The sequence below is a fragment of the Chenopodium album genome, chromosome 24 (genome assembly GCF_948465745.1).
Source record: "Chenopodium album chromosome 24, dcCheAlbu1.1, whole genome shotgun sequence".
In the NCBI taxonomy this organism is placed as follows: Eukaryota; Viridiplantae; Streptophyta; class Magnoliopsida; order Caryophyllales; family Amaranthaceae; genus Chenopodium; species Chenopodium album.
The window spans coordinates 3839550-3863952 of record NC_137857.1 but is presented as its reverse complement, the minus strand read 5'-3'; the positions used below and the strand labels follow the sequence as shown (position 1 = coordinate 3863952).

General features: G+C 35.1%; 5 protein-coding genes, 2 long non-coding RNA genes and 1 pseudogene across 8 annotated transcripts; 6 read left to right on the top strand and 2 right to left on the bottom strand.

Moving 5' to 3' along the window:
- The first annotated feature begins 143 nt into the window (after positions 1-143).
- On the top strand, positions 144-1544 carry LOC145612767 (uncharacterized). The gene is made up of 2 exons (XM_081668059.1): positions 144-903; positions 1036-1544. The coding sequence occupies exons 1-2, from the start codon at positions 144-146 to the stop codon at positions 1542-1544; spliced, it is 1269 nt and encodes a 422-aa protein (XP_081524185.1).
- An 87-nt stretch (positions 1545-1631) lies between these two features.
- LOC145612644 (BURP domain-containing protein 5-like) lies at positions 1632-3759 on the top strand. The gene is made up of 5 exons (XM_081667969.1): positions 1632-1679; positions 2124-2247; positions 2387-2450; positions 2873-3298; positions 3426-3759. Exons 1-5 carry the CDS (start codon positions 1632-1634, stop codon positions 3757-3759), a joined length of 996 nt encoding a protein of 331 aa, XP_081524095.1.
- A 449-nt stretch (positions 3760-4208) lies between these two features.
- LOC145612310 (uncharacterized) lies at positions 4209-5159 on the bottom strand. Its single transcript, XR_014106571.1, has 2 exons — positions 5024-5159; positions 4209-4808 (listed from the first exon to the last, which is right to left on the bottom strand). It is a non-coding gene; the product is annotated as an uncharacterized LOC145612310 (long non-coding RNA).
- A 1662-nt stretch (positions 5160-6821) lies between these two features.
- On the top strand, positions 6822-8185 carry LOC145611752 (uncharacterized). Its single transcript, XR_014106447.1, has 2 exons — positions 6822-7335; positions 7572-8185. It is a non-coding gene; the product is annotated as an uncharacterized LOC145611752 (long non-coding RNA).
- A 731-nt stretch (positions 8186-8916) lies between these two features.
- LOC145612625 (uncharacterized) lies at positions 8917-9883 on the bottom strand. Its single transcript, XM_081667959.1, has 3 exons — positions 9519-9883; positions 9269-9417; positions 8917-9160 (listed from the first exon to the last, which is right to left on the bottom strand). Exons 1-3 carry the CDS (start codon positions 9639-9641, stop codon positions 9118-9120), a joined length of 315 nt encoding a protein of 104 aa, XP_081524085.1. The 5' UTR covers positions 9642-9883; the 3' UTR covers positions 8917-9117.
- Positions 9884-11148: 1265 nt separating this feature from the next.
- On the top strand, positions 11149-17426 carry LOC145611221 (IAA-alanine resistance protein 1-like). Of its 2 annotated transcripts, none has more exons than XM_081666517.1 (11): positions 11149-11573; positions 11955-12038; positions 12435-12484; positions 12791-12842; positions 13539-13646; positions 14612-14862; positions 15211-15345; positions 15485-15592; positions 16663-16764; positions 16858-16902; positions 16991-17426. In XM_081666517.1, the coding sequence occupies exons 1-11, from the start codon at positions 11240-11242 to the stop codon at positions 17144-17146; spliced, it is 1425 nt and encodes a 474-aa protein (XP_081522643.1). In that variant the 5' UTR covers positions 11149-11239; the 3' UTR covers positions 17147-17426. The 2 variants fall into 2 exon arrangements, with proteins under 2 accessions (XP_081522643.1, XP_081522644.1); XM_081666518.1 differs by having other exon boundaries at positions 11438-11739.
- An 845-nt stretch (positions 17427-18271) lies between these two features.
- LOC145612766 (F-box protein CPR1-like) lies at positions 18272-19666 on the top strand. The gene has a single exon (XM_081668057.1). The coding sequence runs from the start codon at positions 18272-18274 to the stop codon at positions 19664-19666; it is 1395 nt and encodes a 464-aa protein (XP_081524183.1).
- Positions 19667-21239: 1573 nt separating this feature from the next.
- On the top strand, positions 21240-24100 carry LOC145611330 (pre-mRNA-splicing factor ATP-dependent RNA helicase DEAH1 pseudogene; annotated as a pseudogene).
- Positions 24101-24403: the final 303 nt, after the last annotated feature.

Sequence of the window (24403 nt, the reverse complement as noted above, 5' to 3'; positions counted from 1 at the left end):
TTTAGTCTTCATGGTATCAGAGCCATAGATGCTATATTGGGATTTTTTATACAAAAGCACATATCTTGCTGTCTTAGTTGCAAAAATTTCATCTTTTCCTTCTTAAAAAACCCCATCTTTTTCTCTTTAAAAATTCAAGCTTTATGGCAACTGACACCAACAGTGTACTGTATCTCCACCCTAATGATGGTTCTTACTCCATCTCTGTTGATAAACTCACTGGAGCAAGTGATTATAGATCCTGGAGGAGATCAATGGAGATTGCTCTAACCTCTAAGAAGAAGATTGGCTTTGTTCTGGGCACTGTTCTCAGATCTGCTTATGCAACTGATGCTGTCAAAACAGATCAGTGGGATACCTGCAACTCTATGGTAATTTCTTGGATCCATGCTTGTTTTTCTGATAATATTAAGAAGTCTGTCTTGTATGTTAATAGTGCTAGAGAAATATGGGTACAACTTGAAAAACGTTTCTCTATGGCTAATGGATCAAGGAAATATAAGCTTAACAAGGACTTGTACAATCTTAGACAGAATAATAATGCTATAAATGTTTATTATACTGCTATGACTAGTCTTTGGGAAGAATTAGATTCCATGAATGTTATGCCTACAGTTACTGAAACTACTGCTGAGATGAGAAATCTTCTGAGTACTATTTCTAAGTACCAGGAAGAGAGTAGACTCTTTCAATTTCTCAATGGTCTTGATGATCATTACAGTGCTATGAGAACCCAGCTTCTTATGATGACCCCTTTGCCTATTGTTGACACTGCCTGCTCAATCTTACAACAAGAAGAGAGCCAAAGAGAAGTGCTGCAAAAATCTGAGCAGGACACTTATGCTATGTACAGCAAGAACCCTCCCCAGTTTTCTAGAAATTTGGTTTGCTCAGCCTGTGGGGGTAAGGGACACACACATAGCAGATGCTGGACTGTAATAGGTTATCCTAGTTGGCATTCCAAGCATAAACCTGTAGTCACAACAAGATCAAATGTCAGAGTTACTGATTAGAAATGGAACAACACAAAAACAGCTCCCAAACTTGCTGCTGTGGCTCAGGTGGGGAGTCTAGGTGCCGGTAATGTTACTTTCACACAACAGCAATTTGAGCAGCTCCTTAAGCTTATGCCATCTTCAAGTGGAGTGGCTAAAGGCAGTGATACTGATGAGGAATTAGACATCAACTTTTCTGGTATGGTGTCCTGTAACACTGCAACATCAGCATCAACTGAATGGATAATAGATTCAGGTGCTTCTGACCATATGACATCATGTATCACTCATCTTTCAGCTCCTTTGGTGATCAAAAATAAACCAAAGATCATATTACCTACAGGTGATTCTGCTGCTATATCTCACACTGGAGATGTTGAACTGCATAACTCTCTCACTCTAAAGAATGTTCTTGTTGTTCCCAATTTCAAGTACAATTTGCTCTCTGTTTCTCTCTATTCTCTGTTTATATTAATCCCATTGCATCAGGTTCATTTAGTCTTCAACAATAACATGCATGCATGGACCAACCCTAAACCTTATAAATAGAGGGTACCTTGGCACATAATTCCTACACCTCCTCTCCTCTCCTCTCTTCAATAAGCATTATTCTCATTTCATTCTAACTTCTTAGAGATGGCATCTATGAATCAATGCATCTTTCTTTTCATGTTCATTGCCTCGGTAACTCATCACCTCCTCTATGTTATAACTCGCATACTACTACGTCATATCTAATAATTCAGTTATCATACTACTCAGGCCATACTACTAGTTTAAATTACACTATTTTCATACTATAATATGCTAATGTTTTGAGAGTAGGGACTGTAGGCCAGGAGTAAATTTAATTTAATTCTGATCCTTTAGTTCACATATTCCGTACTACTAGTTTAAATTACAGTATTCATTCTATAATATGGTAATGTTTTGAGAGTAGGGACTTTAGCTAGGCCGGAAGTAACTTTCGTTCCAATTCTTTAGTTCACATATTGATTATTATACGTACATGCTTTCTTTATTCTTATGCAATGTAAAATGTTTTCATTAATTCGAATGCTTATGGAATATTTTGTCGTATGTGTGATCTTAATTATCGATGTATGCATGTATGTTGATGTTATTTAGGTTCAACTAGTTGTTGCGGATGACACTGCTACTACAGCTCCATGTGCACAAGCATACTGGAATATGAAATTTCCTAATGTTCCCATGCCACCAGTTTTGAAGTATATGCTGCCAAATCCATCAGGTGCAATTAATTTAAATGATCATATAATAATTAAACTTAATTATTAATTATACTTCTTTATCATAAGTAGAGATGATTAGATTGAGTGAGCTAGATTCTAGGATTTATATTTAATGTGTGTTTTTACTAAAATGGACAGGATTTGATCACCAAAAGGGCAAATCAAGCTTCAATAGGGATAAGACCATGGCTCTGTACAGTTGGTATGTTAAATTATTTGATATTTTGGCTTCAATACATGCACATATATACTCCCTCAGTCTTTTTATTAATGTCCACTTTCTCTTTGTTAATGATAGAAAGTGAACATTAATAAAGAGACGGACTCTTATTTATGTACTTGTATTATTTTTTGGACATTTTAGCCATATTACCATAAGCCTTTTCCGTTGTGTAAAAAAAAAGAACTTTCAATTTATCAATACAACAGTTGCTCCTCAGTGACGTTAATTCATAACTTTTCATGACTCCTAATAATAAAGGATAAAACGCGATGTTTACCATGCTCGATCTAAATTAAAGCTCTTATTTTTATCTACTGATTTAGCATTTTGCGATTATTCATAATCTTTTCTAACATAAAAAGTGTAAATTACTACTAATGACATGGTGAATTACGACATAGGTATAACTACGACCAAGAAACATCCGAGGTACAACTCAAAAACAAGATGTTTACCTCCATCTTCATCCGTGAAGATGACCTACTAAAACCAGGGACAGTTCATGAACTACAATACTTAGGTCCATCCGACCTCGGTCCATCGTTTATGACTAAAGATGAAGTTGAAAAACTACCATTCACCTCCACAAACTTAGATCAAGTACTTTCGGCTTTCTCGATTAACCCTAGCTCCAAACAAGCAAAACTTATGCAATCAACCTTAACTCGTTGCGAAGATCCACTCAAATTTGGTCACCACACTTGTGCTCCCACTTTAGAAGATATGGTTGATTTTGTTGATTCCGAGTTCCACCCCTCGAATCCTAGTATGGATCTAAAAGTCCTTGGTGTAATGGTCACTCCTCCCATGCAAGTTAGCCAACGGTAAGCATTGCTCTTAATTTATTTTTGTTGAACTTAACTTATTTGTACTGAATTTTTTTTTTTTTTTTTAAGGTAAAGAGAACAGGGTCGTAGTTGTTATATTATGGATTAATTGATTACGTTACCTTATTCTCATAACTCATGTAGAGAAAGTGGTTGAGATTGGAAATCCCACAATAGCTTGCCACAAGGCGGCATTTCCCTATGGAGCATTCATGTGCCACCGTATGGAGGGGGCAAGAGCTTATCGCGTTGAGCTCCAAAGCCTTGACAACGACAATCTTAAGGTGGATACCGCTCTTGTTGGGTGTCACCATGACACCGATAATTGGAGCCCTTCGTATGCTGCTTTCGGGCTCCTTGGCCTCAAGCCTGGCCAACCTATCTGCCATTTCTTGCTTGCAGACAATATGATTTTTATTAAAAACGTCAATCACATAAAAATGCCGGTGTCACAAGAATAGTACGTACTATACGCCAGGTTTCAGTTGATCAAATCATATGAATGTTTGAATTAATGTTTGTATAAAACATAGTTGGATATTCCAAATAAATCATGGTTTAAATTTACTTCTTTGATTTTTCTTGGTGTGATTTACTTTCAATTGCTCATGTAAACTTGTGGCTACGCACATTCTATATATGATTACATTAGAATGTTTCGTCTGTTGGGATTAAGTGTATATATACCTTTGTATAGTTAGCAATTTCCCCCAAGGAACTTTCTTTGATGGAGATGAAAAACTTGCCATTTAACATAGGTCGTTTTTTCCTCAAAAAAAAAAAAAAAAAAAAAAACATAGGTCGTTTTTTTCCAAAGTTTTTCGGTCTAGGAAGCTTATCCATGTTATGTTAATTATTATGTTGATCAATCAGGCTTTAACGTGTTTTATAAGGTTAAGTACTAAAAACATATGAAATTACGAAGTATTATTCAGATAATAAAACATTGAAGTAGTACATGAACGCATAATATAGGAAACGTAAACACTAGTGCAAGGAAGTTTTATTTAGCTATACTAGCTAGCTTGCTAGTAATTCAAGACTGCACCAGCATTATATAAGTTGGTTAATGCAAATAAACTTAGCCCCAAACAACGTTGACTTCGATGGAGCCATACTTTCCGTTGATAGGTTTCTTCTCAGTAACACCACCTTCTTTGACTAGAAACACAACGCTACCGTTAGCAATTTCATCGTCGGGAGAAACACTATCATAGTCCATCAGGTACGCTGTAATCTCCATTTCCGTGGCGGCTTCAGGCACGTTCACTTCCGACTGGCTTAAGGGAATTAATTCCCCTGGACTTATGTCAATGCGTTGGCTTTGAGGCTTATTAAAGAGTGAAAATTGGCTACTGATTCCAAAGCGGCCGGTTATGGTTCCGTAAACTTGTGCAGGATCTTCTCCATCGCCGTTGATGAGCTTAACGCTCAGCGTAGCTTGAACATTGTTACTGAACATCACTTTTGTTGCTGCATATTCTTGAATGGTGGCCATCTTTTGAGTATGCTGAACATCCACAAATTATTGATTTAAATGAATAAGGCGCGCACATATATATAATTACAAAACTGGTTGCAAATCAATCAATCAATCAAAGCCTGAATTCCATAAGTACGTTACTAACTGTGTATAAATATTGATAATTAATTAAGATCAATGGATGAATTGAACAAGCTAATTAATTAAAAATTAAAAATTGATCTTAAAAAAAAGGCACTTACCTTAAGTTAATAAGTAGTATCACTCTTGTTGTATACTTGTATGTAATAATCTGTCTCAGTTGCATAAAACAATGCCATGCTTGCCCATATTTATATAGAAATGGGGGTATCATTCAATTCATTATTCTTTCCTTTTTTAATTATTATTTGGTTTTTGGGCACTGCAAATTCTATTCTTTGGGACCAATTATTATTCCGATAACATTATCATCAAACTTTTTAAATCTATGCTCATCCGAATTGAATGTTATTCCTATACTTGTCTCCCAAAACGTTTTGTTCTTTTAATAAACAATATATACATCCCATTAAATATATACTTTATGATGCATGCAAATTATTTTGGTTAAATTAATAGCTTTGATTTATATATAAATGCATCAATTTGATTGACACTAAATTTTAGAAAGTTGAGTTGAATAGAGTAAAATATTGTGTAAGTGAGATATATATAATATTTAAAAAATACATGAACAAAAGAACAGTTGATTTAGGAAAATGATCATACAATTAGAAAAAATATAGATCGAGGGAGTAACTTATTAGCACTTATGAGGCATACGTTTTTTTTAAAAATCTTTTTGGCAAAGAGTTAAGAAAGTTACATAAATTATACTTGTATTATGCCTCTACTTCATATATAGACATATAGTACTCTGTAGCATAAACAAAAAAACTAGATTATTATTACAAGTGGATTTGTTAGACCACTCTTATATATGAAAGGGGAGTTTTGTGGATGCTTGATGGCTTTATCTGCTTCGAGCAATCGATCTTGATGACTACACTCTTGAAGTTGGAGTTCGTGGACTTCTCGTAGATCGTAGAGGATTGCATAGCACTCTACAATCTAGCTACATGGGCGCTAAGGGAGACAAGACATGATCAAATTCTTAGCAAAAATTAATCAGTAATCTTAAGCTCTATTATTAGCAAAATTGTATGAACCTTCAAGCTAAGTTGCTTTAATCCTTTAGATATCAGTTGTATGAACCAACATGCATGGAAATTTCCCGGCCACTTAGAGTGCTAGTAAAAGCTTGCCCTCTCTTTTGCCAGGCCACTAAAGCTATCCATCTTTTTCATTTCAATCTTTCTTATTCTTTTGTTGAAAGCATATATATCTATCTATACTACGTGCACTCATTGGATATTGTTGCTTGGCGACGACTAAGAGCAAGATTAGCCTTATCTCGTCTCAAGATTTTTTTTTTACCATGCCACATCATATTTTTATATTTTTTAATATTTTATAATTATGTTAAGACTCTTTAAGATTCAACTAAATAAATGTCAAATAAAAACTCAGCATTTTCACATTTAAGGTCTTATCAAATATTTAGGATCGAAGAGAGTACCATACAGTAATCTCCTTTGTATAATCTGAATGATCCTATTCTTATCAACTCCCGTCAACGCCCATTTGTGATGGTCGTTATTGGTTAGTCTTGCATTTATATATTCATTCCTTTTAATCCTTTTTGTTTTTCCCACTCATATTTTTTTTTTTTATCATGCAAAAAATTTTAAACATGAAGATTGGAAGAACAAAAATAGATCGGAAAGATTATCTATCAAGAAAATATGCTACATATTTCTCATTTTTCCAGTTTATATCAAAGAATCTAAGTCATTTCATCAAGAAAACTGACATAACCGATCTTGGCTTTCAACCATTAGATCAGGCTTCTGGTTAAGTTGACCATTTAACATGGTATCAGAGTCAACGTAACAAAAAACTCATGAGTTCAAATCTCATTCACCCCTCCTTTCAAGTGGAATTTATTTAGCGTTGGGTTTTAAGCTCATGCTGCATACATATTTTAAGCACATACAACATGCTCTCATGCCAGGGGACGTGATGAACTATATAAACCAATTTTAGGCTGTTAAGTAGGCCCTTTAACAAAAAAGTACATAATTCTTTCATCAAGAAAAAGAAGAAAAATCTATAATTTTTTTTTAGCAATTCTCACAATAGAATTTGTTTTCTTTAAATTTTTTTTTTTTTTTTTGAAATTCTACTACTTTAATATATTGAGGCATCTTCAAAAAAATTCTCTTACATTATTATTGTATAATTTATTTGAAAGAACAAAACGTTTTGAGAATCGGCGGGTTTAAGAATCACTTTTGGATGAGCATATATAGCCATATAGGCCCCAAAGAATCACATCATCGATCAATTCAATTAATTGAATATTGCCTCCATCACATCTTCTCCCACTATATAAAGGTGGCCAAGCATGGCATTATTGTTTGCAAGCTAAGTCAGACAGATTACATTCATAATAAGGTCATACTTGATTAAGGTAAGTGCCTATCCATCTATTTAATTAATTAGCTTGCTCAATTCGTTGATCTTAACTAGCTTAGTATTTTGGGTCCGAATGGATTATAAAGGCAATACAAGTTATAAATAGAGGTGTTGATTTGAAACAATGATATATTGTACACATAATCACTAACATTCAGTCTTAACCACTAAGCCAAGATTTTATTGGTATCTAATTTTCATTACAATTTTCAATTTGTGGTTTGAATGTAGGATATTATTATTGTACTCAAAAGATGGCCAGCACTCAAGAATATGCAGCAACGAAGGTGATGTTCAGTAACAATGTTCAAGCTACGCTGAGAGTTAAGCTCATCAACGGCGATGGAGAAGATCCTGCACAAGTTTACGGAACCATAACCGGTCGCTTTGGAATCAGTAGCCAATTTTCACTCTTTAATAAGCCTCAAAGCCAACGCATTGACGTGAGGCCAGGGGAATTCATTCCCTTAAGCCAGTCGGAAGTGAACGTGCCTGAAGCCGCCACGGAAATGGAGATTACAGCGTACTTGATGGATTATGATAGTGTTTCTCCCGACGATGAAATTGCAAATGGTAGAGTTGTGTTTCTAGTCAAAGAAGGTGGTGTTACTGAGAAGAAACCTATCAACGGAAAGTATGGCTCCATCGAAGTCGACGTTGTTTGGGGCTAAGTTTGCATCACCCAACTAATATAATGCTGGTGCAGTCTTACGAGCTAGCTAGCTAGTATAACGTACTAAATAAAACTTCACTGCACTGATACGCAATGTGTTCATGTTTCCTATGCACTTGTGTACTATTTCAATAATCCAATTATCTAAATAATACTTCGTATGTTTCAATTACCTACTCAATTGGTGGCCTTCATACAAATATATGTGTTTTGTCGCTTCATTACCAATAATTTCTATACCACTATTATGTAATTATGTGCTTTTTTGGTCATAATTAAATACAACAAAAATAAGTACGGAATAGAAAGAAACACAATTGAGAGATATGTATTAGTAGGTATTTTTTGAGTATGATCGATGAACAGAACATGCTGATGAGGGACTTTTTGAATGATGCACCAATTCAATCTCTTGGCTAAAATGGTCTAGCGTATGTATGTAAATGCTATTGAGTTTGGTACCATCCTAACATCCTTTGTACCAAATAAGTTAAACCTATTTGAATTGCCATATGAGTAATATTACTACATATAACTCAATCAAATAATAGGCTAGCTAAACTCTACTCTTTGCTTGAAGGGATGAGGTCTTTGAGCAAAAGGCTATCCGACTCTATCCACACTTGCATTGGGTTAAGTTGTTCAACTTCTACGACGTACATCGACTACAACAAGATTAAATATCCTCGTTGAGTTACCCACAGTAAGAGCTTTACTTTGGTGCGAGATGTAGCATACTGCATATCTATTAAATTAAAGCTTAGGGATCACAAGTCACCAGTAATATCTACTTTGTATGATAATTTATACTACGTAAGTACTAACAAGACTATCAAATGTTGTATTTTATTCTTTTTATTGCAAGTTTGATGATAGTTAATCTCATTAAACAAAACAGAATGCAATTACAGAACAGATTAGGCCGATATTATTAGACTTCAATCAGCTAAGCTAGTAAAACTGATAGGAACATACCACGATCATGCTTAGATTCATCTTGACACGACAACAATGGAGTAGATTCCATCCAACTCACTATGCAGGCAATGCAGCTAGCTAGCTAGAATAGATTGCAGAAGTTGGAGCAAGCTACGCCATTGGAGCTCAATAGTATCCTTTACCAGCACAATTAAGACACCGTTGAATGCTGAAAGAAGATAAAACAAACAATATACATGAATACTAAAAGTTCACGAATTTTGAGCATTGAAAAACAATCAAATAGTAAAGAAATAATGAACAAGCTAAGACTAACCAATGACCATCACAAGTGGGGCATTGACAAGGGTTAATATGAATAGGATCATACAAAGGAGACCATTGTATGGTAGCATTCCCTTTGCAAAGTTTGCAAATGTAGAACCCTTTTCCTTTACATACTAGACATGGTTTTGCCTCACTTTTCTGCAACAAATAAGACCAATTTGCGAAAGTTTTAGACTGTTAGGTATCTAATAATCAGAACGGGAATTATAGTTATACAATTAGAAGATTGAAGAGGATACCCTTTTAGCTTCGGTTGCAAATTGGATGACTTTGATGGTGGTGGAAGTGGCGAGAGAAAGGGCGAGCATTCCTCCAGCAACTGTAGCTCCAACTTTTACTAGCGTTCCAACTGTAACTTCCATGTTTGTTTTGCTTTCACTTGGGCCTTTTATCAAACACTTGGTGTGCTTTGCCCTCTAAAAATCGTTTCTTTATATTAAAGCAACTTATAGATTTATACAAGAATGGATATGATATGAGATTCTTAAAGCTCTTAGAATTACAGTTTACAGATAGAATTTTGCAGAATTTGACCGTGAACTAGTGTCAGATTACGTAAATTGATGGATATTGGAACCTTTGGAAGAAGTCTATTTTTTTTTTTTTTTTCTTTGACCGTGAATTTTTTGGGCCTATAGAAATGTGCTATCATATCCCGTCATATAAATAAAATATTATGGAGTATATTATTTTGAGTAGTTATTAATTTGATAAACTTGTTCATTAACTCTTCAAATCAGTATTGTATCTAATTATTTAGTTAAGTAGTTAATGTTATAAAATAAAGAGAAAGAAAGAATAGTAGAATACAAGAGGGAGATGTAGGTGTTAATCTTAGTTCATTTTTTCATTAGGCAATGCCTATATATACGTGCATAATAATAATAAGCTAAAAGAAGTTAAAAAGAGGTTACTTAGGGAAATAATAATGTCTAGGGGTCACGGTGGTATACATAATGGACATACCTTATTATACTTCCTCCGTTTCTTTAGTCACGTTTGTCAATGCACTTATTCAATCATTAATATCTTTAATTATCGATAAGCAAAAAATCATGAAAAGTTGATACTTTGAAAATATATAACATGACGAATCTAACAAGATCCCACATGATTATATTTTTCATTACGTATAGAGCACAAAATACGGTCAAAGGGAGGTGAATGAATAGTGCTAAAGTCAAAACGTGTCAACTAAAAAGAATCGGAGGTAGTATTTCATAACAGTCAAGAAATACTTCCTCTGTTCTTTATTATTTGACCCGCTTTTCAAACCATCTTATATGACCCCAGGAGTCACCCCACGCATTGAGTTTTTTTTTTCTTTTTTTTTTTTAAAAAAAATGTCAAAAATTGACACAAAATTTTGTGTTATAACTTTCAATTTTTGACAATTTTCACTTTTTTGACTTGAGAAAAAAAATATTGTCGAGATGCTTAACATGGAACCTAATACACCCCGGGAATCTATTTGGGTGGGTAAAACTATTCAATATGCCTTTAAACGATCAATTTACCCGTTTACAACTTGCACCGATTTCATAAACTCAAGACTACTACAAACAATTATGACAATATGACCCCAAGATGTATTTCCTAATATCTCAAGACTTTTCAACAACGGGTCCCGAAACCTCCAAAATTGCCCAAAACACGTGAATTATAGCCTTTAATTTTGGAAAATTTTGACTATTTTTTACTCGGAAACAAAAATTATTGAGATGATAACCATAGACCCTAATATCCTCCAAGAGCCCAATTGAGTGGGTGAAACTATCCTATTTTCCTTTAAGCATCCAATATACGGAGTATCCGTTTTCGTACACGGCTACACCTTAACATTAGAATTACCCGATTTCCACCTTAGTACAACCCGATTTGTTGAGTGTTGACCCCACACTTGCTCAATCCTCCATTTCTTCTCTCTCAACTCCATTGTCTCCTTCCTTAAACCCCGAAAATGGCGGTCCAAAGGAGTAAACACATCTTGCTATTACTCCTCTTACTCACCCTCTTAGATCTATGCATTGGGCACCAATCCCCTGCTTCTCACCATGGCTGCTCCCATGATCACCACCATCATCATGACCATGAAAACACCCATCATCATTATCATCATCATCACCATAATCATGATGAGATTGATCAATCAGTTGATAAGAGGAAGTTACTTCCAGAAGAGCTTGCGGAGGAAGAAGACCTTAAATTGTACGGTTTTGGATCAGACAATCATCACCATCATCACCACCATGAAGATCACCTTGATGGGTCCCACTCGCAACTCACCGGCATTCGTAATTTCTTCCCTAATTTACCCTTTTTGTCTGAATTTTATATTGTTTCGATCTTGGTTTTGAAATGCCTTAATTTCTGTTGCAATAATCTCTCTATCTGGGTATATTTGGAAAATGGGGGTTCTTGTGTTCTACATTGGATTTTTTGAGCAACTCTCCGGCATTCGTAATTTCTTTCCTAATTACCCTTTTTGTCTGAATTCTATATTGTTTCGATCTTGGTATTAAAATGCCTTAATTTCTGTTGCAATAATCTATCTGGGTATGTTTGGAAATTGGGGATTCTTGTGTTCTGCATTGGGGTTTTTGAGTAATTAATTTTAGTTGGAATTTTATAGTTTTAATAATGGAGTATTGGAGTGTTGTTTTTTTTGGAATCAGGACTTTGGATTAATGCAATGGGGTGTTCCCTTTTGGTGAGTTTGGCTTCTTTGATCTGCTTGACCATTGTTCCGATTTTATGTGGTGAGTTTACTCCTCATTTTGTTTTGTAATTGGGTGCGATGTGTGTATTGAGCTACAAAGAACAATGATGTAGACGAGATTCAATTACCGCTCATGGGTATTACCGGAAAACTTTACAAATTAAATTAAATTATGAGTGTGTTGGGCATAATAGTAATTGATTTGATTTTGGAATTGGGTCTGAATTCTGAAGAACTTCAGCTGTGATTCAGTTCTATGTTCAACGGATGAGATTACTTTATTGGATTAATCCTAAAATATGTAGTTCGTGCCTAGAATTGTTAGTGATTTTTGTAATTTGATTATGATTTAAGCTTGAAGAGTGCCAAATGCTACAATTGAATTACTTCTTGATGCATGTTCAAATGGAAAACTGAAACCTTCTTTTGATTGCAGCAAATGGTAAACCATCCAAGGCGGTTGTTGATGCATTGGCGATATTTGGGGTCAGGTTTCTTTGAGCTGTAATGAGTTTTTTATTATCCCCTTTGTCCTTCTGCTATGCTAAAGAAAAGGGGAAGCAGATATTGCTCCTGTAAACTGCCTAATATCTTTGTTGTGGTCTGTAACTTCTAATTTTTTTCTACTTCAAATTTGTTGATATTAATTTAATTTTGGGGGAGGGTTGCAGTAAAATCTCATGCTGTATGTTCTAAATATGTAAATGAAGTTTCATATTCATGGAGTATTTCTGGCATCACTGGTTTCCTGTTGGCATCACGGTGTTTTCATATGTTTTTTTGTGTCTGCAGGCTGGAGCTATGTTGGGCGATGCCTTTTTGCATCAATTACCTCATGCTTTCAGTAAGAATACATTTACTCTACCTTATCTTTGCACTCATCAATTTATTTCTGAAGTCAAATTCTGCTTAACCTCAATCTTGTATGGTTTTGACATTATACATTTATACTACCCTTTGTGAGCACATATTTTATACAATATATGGACCCTTGCTCTGCTTTGCTCATTGCTTGGATACGTGAAGACAGAAAATGGGAAGAGGAGGGCACCTTTTAAACCTTCCAATCTTGAGAGAATTTAACTTATCTGAGAGTTCAAAACTTATGGGTGATTAGAGCCTTTATCTGAAATTTTAAAATACTTCATCAGTTTATTGTTCGAATAACCCAGATGATATTTCAGCGGATACCTGTTATCTAGTCAAATCAGTGTTACAGATCCACAGTAAAGCACAGTTGACATCCTGTGCTACATCTAAATGATTACATTATCCTAAACATTAGTTGAAGTGGAATCCATAATCACTCTTCTAGGTAAAGGAAGCAATGTAGATGGAGGGAGGAAGATAGGTAGGGTTTCTAGTTTGATTTGTGCAGGACATTTGATGATAGGGCAGTTGATGTTTAATATCTCCATGCATGCTTAACATTCAGAAGCTGGGTCTTTACACCGGAATTTATCAATTGTGTGAAAGTTTATTCTGTTAATAGTTGAATGGGCATGTTGTATTATATCTAAGGTGTATGGCATCTATACAGGTGGTGGCCACTCTCATTCACATGATGATCATGCTCATTCTGAAGAATCACATTCACATTCTCATGCTCATTCTTTGAAAGATCTCTCCATTGGATTGTCAGTCCTATGTAAGTGTGGTTAGCTACTTTTTTTTTTTCCCACACTGGCTCTTCATCAAGGCCTTCATGTTACCACTTTCGAGCTTCACATTTTCACAAGGCTTATGTATTCTTGTGAACTTTGCTGATTGTTAATGATTCAGATAGCATGTCTTCTGTGAATGAAAGTACATCTTTTTTCTTGTTCCAGTCATATTTCCCCCTTGAAGATTTCTGCCAAACAATTGTGTTTATTTTTTAAAAGTTTGAGTGAGAAGTATTAGTATCATTTTTTTTCCGTACATGACCCTATGAGTGAGCTCTTCCACTTTGCTTCTTGTGTCATATATGCTTTATGCTTTGTATGTAATGGATTGGCTAGTTGCTTTATCACACCTTACAAAATTTAATATTCCTGATGGTTATAGCATGCATTATATGATTGAAGTTGTAGAAAGTTTTTTCAATAGATTTCAGAAATCTACTTTTTAATGTATGTTTGACATTTTGAATCTTGTCAATACCTTGTCATGGTGAATGTGAATGAATCATACCAATTTGTGTGTTGGTATTGATGTTTCTGATTAAGCAGATTCGATCCAATACAGCTGTTGAAAAAAATGAAATAAAATTTTTTACACAATTTTCTTTTACCTATTTTATCAACTGTAATTTAACCACTGAAGATAACTTGATTGTTTCTGTATCTGCACATTGTCCCTTTGATTTACTTTTCTAAACAGAGTTATGACATATACCTTGGATCTGTTCATAACACTTCTTGAATCTTTGCTGCGTAGGCTCTGCACTATATACCCTTATCTAAAACTTCCATAGGAGTTATGGCTGCTATATTGGTTTGCATTTTGGTTGATCATATTTTTCACGAGGTTTCTATAAATTTAGGCTCGATAATTTGTCTAACATTCAATTGTGCTCTTGCAGTCAAATGTTATAATATTCCAATTTTCTTATTCTGCTATGTGTTGCTGCAGCTGGCATTGTGGTTTTCTTGATTGTGGAGAAGATTGTTAGGTATGTTGAAGAAATTTCTGGGGGTGAACATTCAGGGACTCATGCTCACCATCATCATCGGCATAATAAAAGCAGTAAAAAAGTTAAGGATGATGATGATATTGATGAGAAATCATCAGAAAAGCCATCAAAAGAGAAGATGTTGAATGGAGCTGCTGATGCTACTTCAAAGTCAAAGCAAGGTTCCGGGTCCCGAACGGAACTAAAAAAGGTGAGTTCAAAAGACGAGTGCCTTTAGTTTTTTCAATTGAACTATTCTTTTTTTATAGTCTACCAGTTAGCATAACATCATTGGCAACATTTGCTTCACATAATGCTTTTTGTAATCAATGTCCCGTAAAATGGGCATGTCTGCATATGTTGTTTGTCTATTGCCACTTGATAAATTTTGAACCAGGTTTCCTCAATTGTGATTATAAAACAGTAGGTTTATGTTGTGAGGTTATATAGTACTTCCACTGGCTCTGATGCTCTGAAAATTGATCATATAGTTAATATAGTTTTAAACTATTTTTTCTTATATCTATTAAAATCCATTGTGACTTCATTTGGTGTACAGAGAAATAAAAATGCCAACACCAATGATGACAAATCGGATATAGATGCTGCTGACAGGAAAGTGGGTGAAGCAAAGCCTACAAAACAACCATCAAACCTGGTCTTTGGTTATCTTAATCTCTTCTCTGATGCTGTGGTGAGTATGTATCATGTAGTGGTTTTGCATTTTGATTGGTGGTAGACTTGCCAGAGTTGCCACCAAGATTGAAGATGGTAACTGTTCTGGCTAAAAAGAGAACCGTCTCTGACGTGATGTAATGTTTAAATTGTTGCAGCATAATTTCACTGATGGCATGGCTCTAGGAAGTGCATTCTTACTTTACGGATCTGTTGGTGGATGGTCTAGAACTATTTTCTTGCTTGCCCATGAAATCCCTCAAGAGGTATTTCGTTATGAATAATGATTCTATTTGCATATTCTTACTGCTGACAATTTGTTCTCTCTGCTTTTATTTATTTATAACTTTTAAGTGTACAGCTTTGCATTTTTGTGACACATTTTTTTTTTTTTTTTTTGGTAAATGACAGTGCTTAGTACAAAAAACAAGTCCTTAGCAGTATTTCAAGCTATCAGTGTGTATTGAGATCTTAATCTTAAGTTTCACATGAATTATGTCAAAGAATAAACCACTGCTTTTGCTCTTCATGTTTGTTTTTACTTCAAAATATAATTATGTGCTCTTTTTTAAGAATGTGTTGGGATTTGTAATTTTTTAATGATTGATCATGTTCAAATCCTTATGGCAATTTCTAGAACAAATAATACTTGCATTAAAGATAAATGGGTATGCTTGGCTTTGTTGAAGAATGATGATTTCACGACATAATAGTATACATAAGTATTCCTGATTGTGTTGTTTGCCTTGATGGTGATTGTGCATAGTTACTGTAGAACCATCTAGAGTTATAATTTGTCATGTAATTACTGTGTATTATATTTTACTGAGGATGGATTAGATGTTTTGCTGTTAATAAGAAGTAAATGAGGAACTATTAGTTCATCTCTAGAATTGGAGTAAAAAGTTTAATATCAAAAGTCAGATTTTCCCATAATAAAGCTAGGAAATTGCAGAATACCCTATATACCAAGTATCATAAAAAAAATGAAGTAATGCCCTAGTAATAAAAAGTCCAATCTTCGTGAGTACTAATCACTTGACTTGCATAGGCCAATAATTCTTTTTGGTGGCCTCAACTCTTAATTTTATCAGCATACATACTGAATTTTCAGAAACTTATCAGCACCCACGTTGATTATTTTGATATACTTATGTGATTGGCCATGCCACGCTCTGTGATCTGACTTCATTTCAGATGATAAAAATTTCCTTCTTTTCCCTGCTTTATAGTGTGCTATTGCTGTTTTAACATTTATTATTAACAAAAAAAATTTCTGCCCGAGTAGCATTAGAGCTAAAATATACTAGATTAACAGCTTTTTTGTGTTATGCAGGTTGGTGATTTTGGAATCTTGGTACGATCCGGTTTCAGTGTGTCAAAAGCCCTGTTTTTCAACTTCCTATCAGCACTCGTAGCACTAGCAGGAACTGCACTGGTGAGTACTCTCAGTCTGTCTCACTTAACTAAAACATTCCTATTCATTTTCTTTTCAAGTTACTCATCAAAGAAAAACCTTGCATATTTGTAGGCTTTACTTCTCGGCCAGGATCCAGGACAGTCATCTCTCATTGAGGTAAATCATGTAGTCATTCTCAGTTCTGGAATTCATACAATCCCGTTGAAATTTTCCTCATTTAATATTTATTTTGTATCATTTGCAGGGGTTCACAGCCGGTGGATTCATCTATATCTCGGTTGCTGGGGTCCTAGCTGAGATGAACAACAACGGGAGCCCTGGACTAAAAAGTAGTGTAAGCCAATTGATCTCACTCATTTTGGGAATGGCTGTTGCTCTTTGGATATCTCTGGTAGAATGAAAATCCTGGGGAAAAGAATTTCCCTTTCCAAAAATCGCAAAAACTAAAAATGGCACTATTTTTGGTGGTGGTTATATAAATTTTGGAACATTGTAGTTTAGTAACCCAATAGAAGATTGGCATAGATGTTTTTTAGGAAGCTGTTTTAATACATCTTTTGCCTACTCTTAGGATTAGAAAAAATCATATTAAGGGATCTAGATACAATTATTAAACCGCGATTACGGTTGTTAACTGCAGATAAACTAAATGATAAAAAGTTGGCTTTATTTGTTTGTAATCTTTGTATGTAGTTTGCGGGCTAATTCATGGATGGAGTACATTTTTTATGTTTGGTTTTATTTTTGCAACATGAATGTCATTTGGTATGATTAACACTGAGTAAAATACTCCGGTAATTCCTGAGTGACAATGAGAAATCTTTGATAATTTATTAATTTATTGTTTAAAAAATACTCATGTATATCATTAGTTTCTTTAATTATCTTTTAACTTAAAATTAAAAGGTTGAAACATTTTTTTTTTTGAAACAACATAAAGGTTGAAATATAGAAAGTATATATTGAAACGAACATAAAAGATATAAAAGATTCAAAGAACGGAAGAAATATAAGGTAGTATCTAGTACATATATAAGACCTAATTGAGTATGAGCTTTTTTTTTTTTTTTTTTTTTTTTTTTTTTTTTTTTGAGGGAATGAGCTAAATTTTTTTTATGTAGAAAAAGTGTGGATTTTTGCAAGTTTTTTTTTTTCTGAAAAGAATCGTATAAGCTTCTATATTATTGAAAAAATAATCAAAATTCTACTCATTTTTTTTTTTAACGGGAATATTCTAGTCAATCTTGTTAATATCATAAACAATCTTAAAACCTTATATTAACTTCCCTTAAGATAATAAAGTACCGTATATATTTATAAATATTCACTAAAATATATCCTAATTCCTAAAATTTATCGTAATGCATATAATTTCATAAATCTTATTAATACCTCTACCAATACCTCCATTTCATAAACCATACCTAGAATCCCATGGAAATCCTGGCATTCACATACTTTATTTCCTCTGTGAAATAAAGAGAAAACTACCATTCATCATATTTCTTGTTCTTTGTTTGAAAGTATGGCATCTTACAGAGACATTCCTGTGGAAGTAACCACAGAAATTTTGTCGCGAATTCCTGTAAAATCTCTCCATCGATTCAAATGTGTATGCAAGTCATGGAAAAACCTTGTCGAAAGCCATGATTTCTGCAAACAACATCTTAGCAGATCCCTCAATATCAACTCTACTAATCGCTCCCTCATCTTCACAACTAGCCATACCCTCCACATTAATGACACACGTACTGTCTACCCTTCCCTCAACCGCGCTTACCTTGACTGTAACAACATCGACAACCTCAATATCAACAGACTTATTTTGCCTCACTCGTTTCAACCATCACCCGATAAAATTAGTAGAGGCAACTATGGTGTCCCTTGTAAACCTCGTCCCAAAGAGGTGAACTATGGGAGGATTGATATTGCCGGCTCTTGCCATGGGTTGGTCTTGATCGTATGTGGGACCCACCACGTTGCTGTCTGCAACCCGTCTACTAACGACCTAGAACATTCCAGCTTTTGGAAGATCTTACCTACCATAAAGATTATTTCCTCTGAACACGACACTCATGATTCAACCTACGTGCTGAACTTCGATGATCAACCTTTCCAACGACGTGTAGTAAGAACATCTAAATTCACGATTTTCGGATTTGGTTATGATATTTACAGCCACTGTTACAAGGTAGTATGCTTTACACCATTAAACGCTCTTGTTTACACTTTTTCGAAAGTTAATCCTTCATGGAGGATGATTGATTTGCCTGAGTTGGAGCTTGCAAGTGAATTTGAACAGGACATCAATGATTATAAGCTATATATCCAGGCACATAACCATGGTGTCGTGGTAAACAACCACTTACACTGGAATATCACCGAGTATGATCCACAAATCTTCGAGTACTCGAAGGAAACAATACTTACCTTCGATCTTCATAACGAAGTATGGGGTACAATGCCAATGCCAATGCCAGAGCCAGAGGAATTATACCAGGGGTACTTTATGAAAGGCTTTATAGTAAAACCCTATATTGTAGAGCTTGGAGTGTTAAACGGATGTTTATGCCTCTTGATGTCTCGAGGCATAAGCTCTACACATCTCGGGTTATGGATCATGAAGGAGTACGGAGTGGAGGAGTCATGGACAAAGGTGTGCAATGTACCTAATGGAAGTGGAATTCCTGTGGCTTATCGCACAGAAACACAGGAGTATCTGTTGCCGGGAACTCGGTATGGTTTAGGTTGGTATAATCCGAAATCAAAGAGGATAAACAAGGTTAGACTTCATGGATGTGGGTATACAGGAAGTCCTTACTCAGTAAATCCTTACTCAGTAAAGACATGTATTGAAAGTTTTGCTACAGCTCGCATGGATCTCACAGAAACAAGCGAGAAAATTTATCAGTTAGTATAAGTATAATTCTCATGTGTTAACTTCTTTTTGTTAACCATTTATTGTTTAGAGTAGTTGCTGCTAGTTTAAGATTTTTCTAGTTTTAAGTTGAGCACTTCTTTAGGAAAAGGCTCAAGTTTTTTTCTTATTATTTTTTTTTTCTTTAATCAAGCTTAATTAGTTTTTGTTTTCCTTGGATCGAGTTTTGAAATGAATGGAATAATTACGTGAGTAATCAATAGATTGATAGATAATGCGAAGTATAAACTATAATCTCTTTGTTTTATTATATGAACTAGCAGCTCTCCATCACTTTTAAATAGTTATGCTTTACAATTTTTCTTACACATTGAGATGGATAACAATCAGGCTGATCACACCATGTGGTTGGGGTTACTTATTTTATGGTAATCCCTAGGTTGGCTAGATATTTGATGTTCTACTAATTTTACCAAGCAAAGCTCAATAGAGATGATGTTCGAGCCCCACTAACTACATTTGCTTGCTTGGGAGTAGGGCATTCTCTTACCTCCCCCTCTACTATCAAACGTTGAGCCGTTGACCTGTTGTGGTCACGTGGACACCAAACATTTAAAGCTTATTACTAGTATTTTTTTTTAGACTTAATATCTTTGTGATTTGTGATTATAATTATACCTTTTTTAATATGACAATTTCAATTATATACAATTTTTTAAAAATTTATTTGGTAGAAAGGAATGATTAGATTAAATGAATAAGAATAGGTGTGATAAAAATAAGTGAATAAAGAGTTGTGTACATCAGTTCCCCTATTATTGGATCATCACTGTCATCCAGATCAGAAAGATTTAACTATAAGATTAGGGTATATTAAAAGTGATAGAGTATAAAACATATTTGTGGACTCAACCATTATAGAGTATAAAACATATTTCTGGGCCTCAACCATTAGCTTAAGTTTTTGGTTGAGTTAGTCCTCTAACATGGTATCGGAGCCAGCGTGACATAAAGGTCACGAGTTCGAATCTCAGTACGAATGGGAAACATCGTTTAGGAATGAATAATAAGTTGTCATTCTCTTCTCTTTATCTTTCTCATAACTCTAATGTATTGCAAGATTTGCAACGTTTAAGCTGTCAATCAAACAATGTACACCACTTTTATTTTTTTGGTAAACAAATTTTGTAACAAGATGGGAGAGAACTATACATCAACATTTGTCTCTTTATTAATCAGTTTCATAACAAAAAAAAAAAAAACAAACAAAAAAAAAAGAGAGAGAAATAAAAATGAATTAAAATGTGTACTCTTCTTTGAATTTTTATAAGGATAAAAATCAAGTTAATAAACAATCGTTAAACCTACTAAAAGAAGAAAAACAAAAAAAATTCAAGTTTTTTTTTTTTTTACTTGATCCCCAAGTTTATAAAAAAATGCTTGAGCCCCAAGTTGGTTTTTTTTTTAAGCCCCACGTGTTTTTGTTTTTGTATACTCTATCATAAACTTTTCTTATCCTAAACAATATCAAATTACCATAAATATAATATCCAAATATCTATATAAAAAAAATTACAATCATATTTTTCATATATTCCTAACAATTTAGGTTAATTTTGCATATAAAAAAGAACGTCTCTTGCATCATCAAACCCAGGAAAAACAAAAATCTCAGTTCTCTTTCTATAATGAAGAACGACGCAGACTTGAATGCATACGTCTCTGAAGAGCAAGAAAGGGATCAGCGAGAGAGGGAAGAATTAGAGAGAAATATCAAAGAAAGGGATGCTGCTCGAACAAGGAGGCTAAATTTGCGAAATTTGGTAAAGGAGGAGGAAAAGGAAGATGATATTGGAAGAACAAGGATTGTTTCAAGACAAGAGTACCTGAAGAAAAGGGTGGAAAAGAAGTCAGAAGAACTTGCAGCTGAGATAGAAGATGAACAGAACATGTTTGACAGTGCTGAGTTGACTGAATCTGAGCGCCGTGAATTCAGGTTCAAACAGGATCTTTATGACCTGATTGTCGAAAATAGTATGAAAGATGATGGCGGTGAGTATACAATGCCGGATGCATATGATCTTGGAGTGAACCAGAAGAAAAGGTTTGCTGTCGCTTTACAGAATTCCAGAGATGGTGAATCAAAGGGTAAGAAGGTGAATCCGTTTGCGGAACAAGAACAATGGGAGCAGCACCAGATGGGAAAAGCAACCCTTAACTTCGGTTCTAAAAACAAAAGATTGAAGGCAAACAGATATGAATATGTCTTCGAAGATCAAATTGAGTTTATAAATACGGGTGTAGTGGAAGGAGAAAAAATTTATCCTGATTTGGAGAAATTTGGGTGTTTGAAGCTTAAGGAAGAGCAGAAAACCCTGCCAGTCTATGCTTACAGAGATGAATTACTGAATGCTATCCGAGATCATCAGGTGATCGTAATTGTCGGTGAGACTGGTTGTGGGAAGACGACTCAAATCCCACAGTATCTGCACGAAGCTGGATATACAAAAGTTGGAAAGATTGGATGTACTCAGCCTAGGAGAGTTGCAGCAATGAGTGTTGCTGCTCGTGTTTCCAAAGAAATGGGTGTGAAACTCGGGCATGAGGTAGGCTATTCTATTCGTTTTGAAGATTGTACATCTGAGAAGACGAGTATTAAGTATATGACAGACGGTATGCTGCTCCGTGAATTCCTTGGCGAACCAGACCTTTCTAGTTACAGTGTTATCATGTTGGATGAAGCACATGAGAGGACTGTTACTACAGACATATTATTTGGTTTGGTCAAGGATGTTGCTCGCTTTCGACCTGACTTGAAGTTACTCATCTCAAGTGCAACTCTTGATGCTGAGAAGTTCAGCGATTATTTTGATTCAGCCCCAATATTCAAGATTCCGGGGAGGCCTTATGAGGTCAAGATACACTCCACTAAGGCACCAGAGGCTAATTATTTGGATGCAGCGATTGTCTCTGCACTGCAAATACATGTCACAGAACCACCTGGTGATATTCTGATGTTTCTCACAGGACAAGAAGAAATTGAAACAGTAGAGGAGATATTGAAGCACAGGACTAGGGGCCTCGGAACGAAGATTGCTGAACTCATCATATGCCCCATTTATGCCAACCTACCGACACATCTGCAGAGCAAGATATTTGAACCTACTCCTGTAGGAGCACGCAAGGTTGTGTTGGCCACAAACATTGCAGAGACATCTTTAACGATCCAGGGGATCAAATATGTTATAGATCCGGGATTTGTCAAGATAAAGTCATATAATCCAAGAACAGGGGTGGAGTCATTGTTGGTTAAGCCAATCTCCAAGGCATCAGCAAACCAACGAGCAGGTAGATCTGGACGAACAGGCCCAGGTAAGTGTTATAGATTATATACTGCTTATAATTACCAGGACTTGGAAGATAATACTGTCCCAGAAATTCAACGAACTAATCTTGCAAATGTTGTGCTTACCCTCAAGTGTCTTGGAATTCAGGACTTGTTGAGCTTTGATTTCATGGACCCGCCACCATCTGAATTATTATTGAAAGCCCTTGAGTTGCTTTATGCACTAGGTGCTCTGAACAAGGAAGGTGAATTGACTAAAGTTGGAAGAAGAATGGCAGAATTTCCCCTTGATCCCATGTTATCGAAGATGATTGTTGCTTCTGAGAAGTATAGATGCTCAGAGGAGATTATTACAATTGCAGCAATGCTTTCTATAGGCAACTCAATCTTTTACCGCCCCAAGGATAAACAATTCCTTGCAGATAATGCAAGAGTGAGATTCAGTGAGGGGAATGTTGGTGACCATATTGCTCTTCTCAATGTTTACAACGAATGGAAATCATATGACTATGGAAGCATGTGGTGTTACGAGAATTTTGTTCAGCTCAAGAGTATGAAACGAGCAAGGGATATAAGAGATCAACTCAAAGGGCTCTTGGAGAGGGTTGAAATAGAAGTCACATCAAATCTGAATGATTTGGAAGCAATCAAAAAGGCTATCACAGCTGGTTTCTTCCCTCACTCGGCAAAGTTACAGAAAGACGGGTCTTATAGGACAATTAAGCATCCTCAAATTGCATACCTTCATCCTAGTTCAAGCTTAGCACAGATACATCCACAGCCAAGGTGGGTTGTATTCCATGAGCTGGTTTTGACAACCAAAGAATATATGAGACAAGTAACCGAGCTGAAACCAGAATGGCTGATTGAGATCGCTCCTCACTTCTATAAAACGAAGGATGTCGAAGACTCTGACACAAAGAGAATGCCACAGGGTAAGGGGCTATCTGCTTTTAGCTGAAGAAGGAATGCTTGAGAAGATGAGTTATAGAGATTTTTGTAAGAATGAAACATAATCTAAGAAGCTTATGCTTCATCAATTTGTATGAATTGAAATCCTAGAAGGTAATGATATGAATGATCACAAATTTCTGGCACAATCTTCAAACATTCGAGAGGCTTGATCTCTCCCACACCAAACTATAACATTACAGTTAAATATTGTGAATTTACTGATTATTTTTCCTTCCCAATTCCTTTGTATTTGTACACACTTTCTGATACCCTTTACTCACTTCCACTTAATCTCCAACAAGAAAATTTGTATATGTGCATTTTAGACAATGCAATTTTTGGTTTGAATAAGGAATTGCTACAATCTACGAAATGGAAGAAGAATTCTCTGGTTTATAGCACAGAGTGAATGAACTTTTTTTTCCCAGGAGCATAGAATGGTTTAATGGCCTGGTATAAACCACAAGAGCAGAATAGGA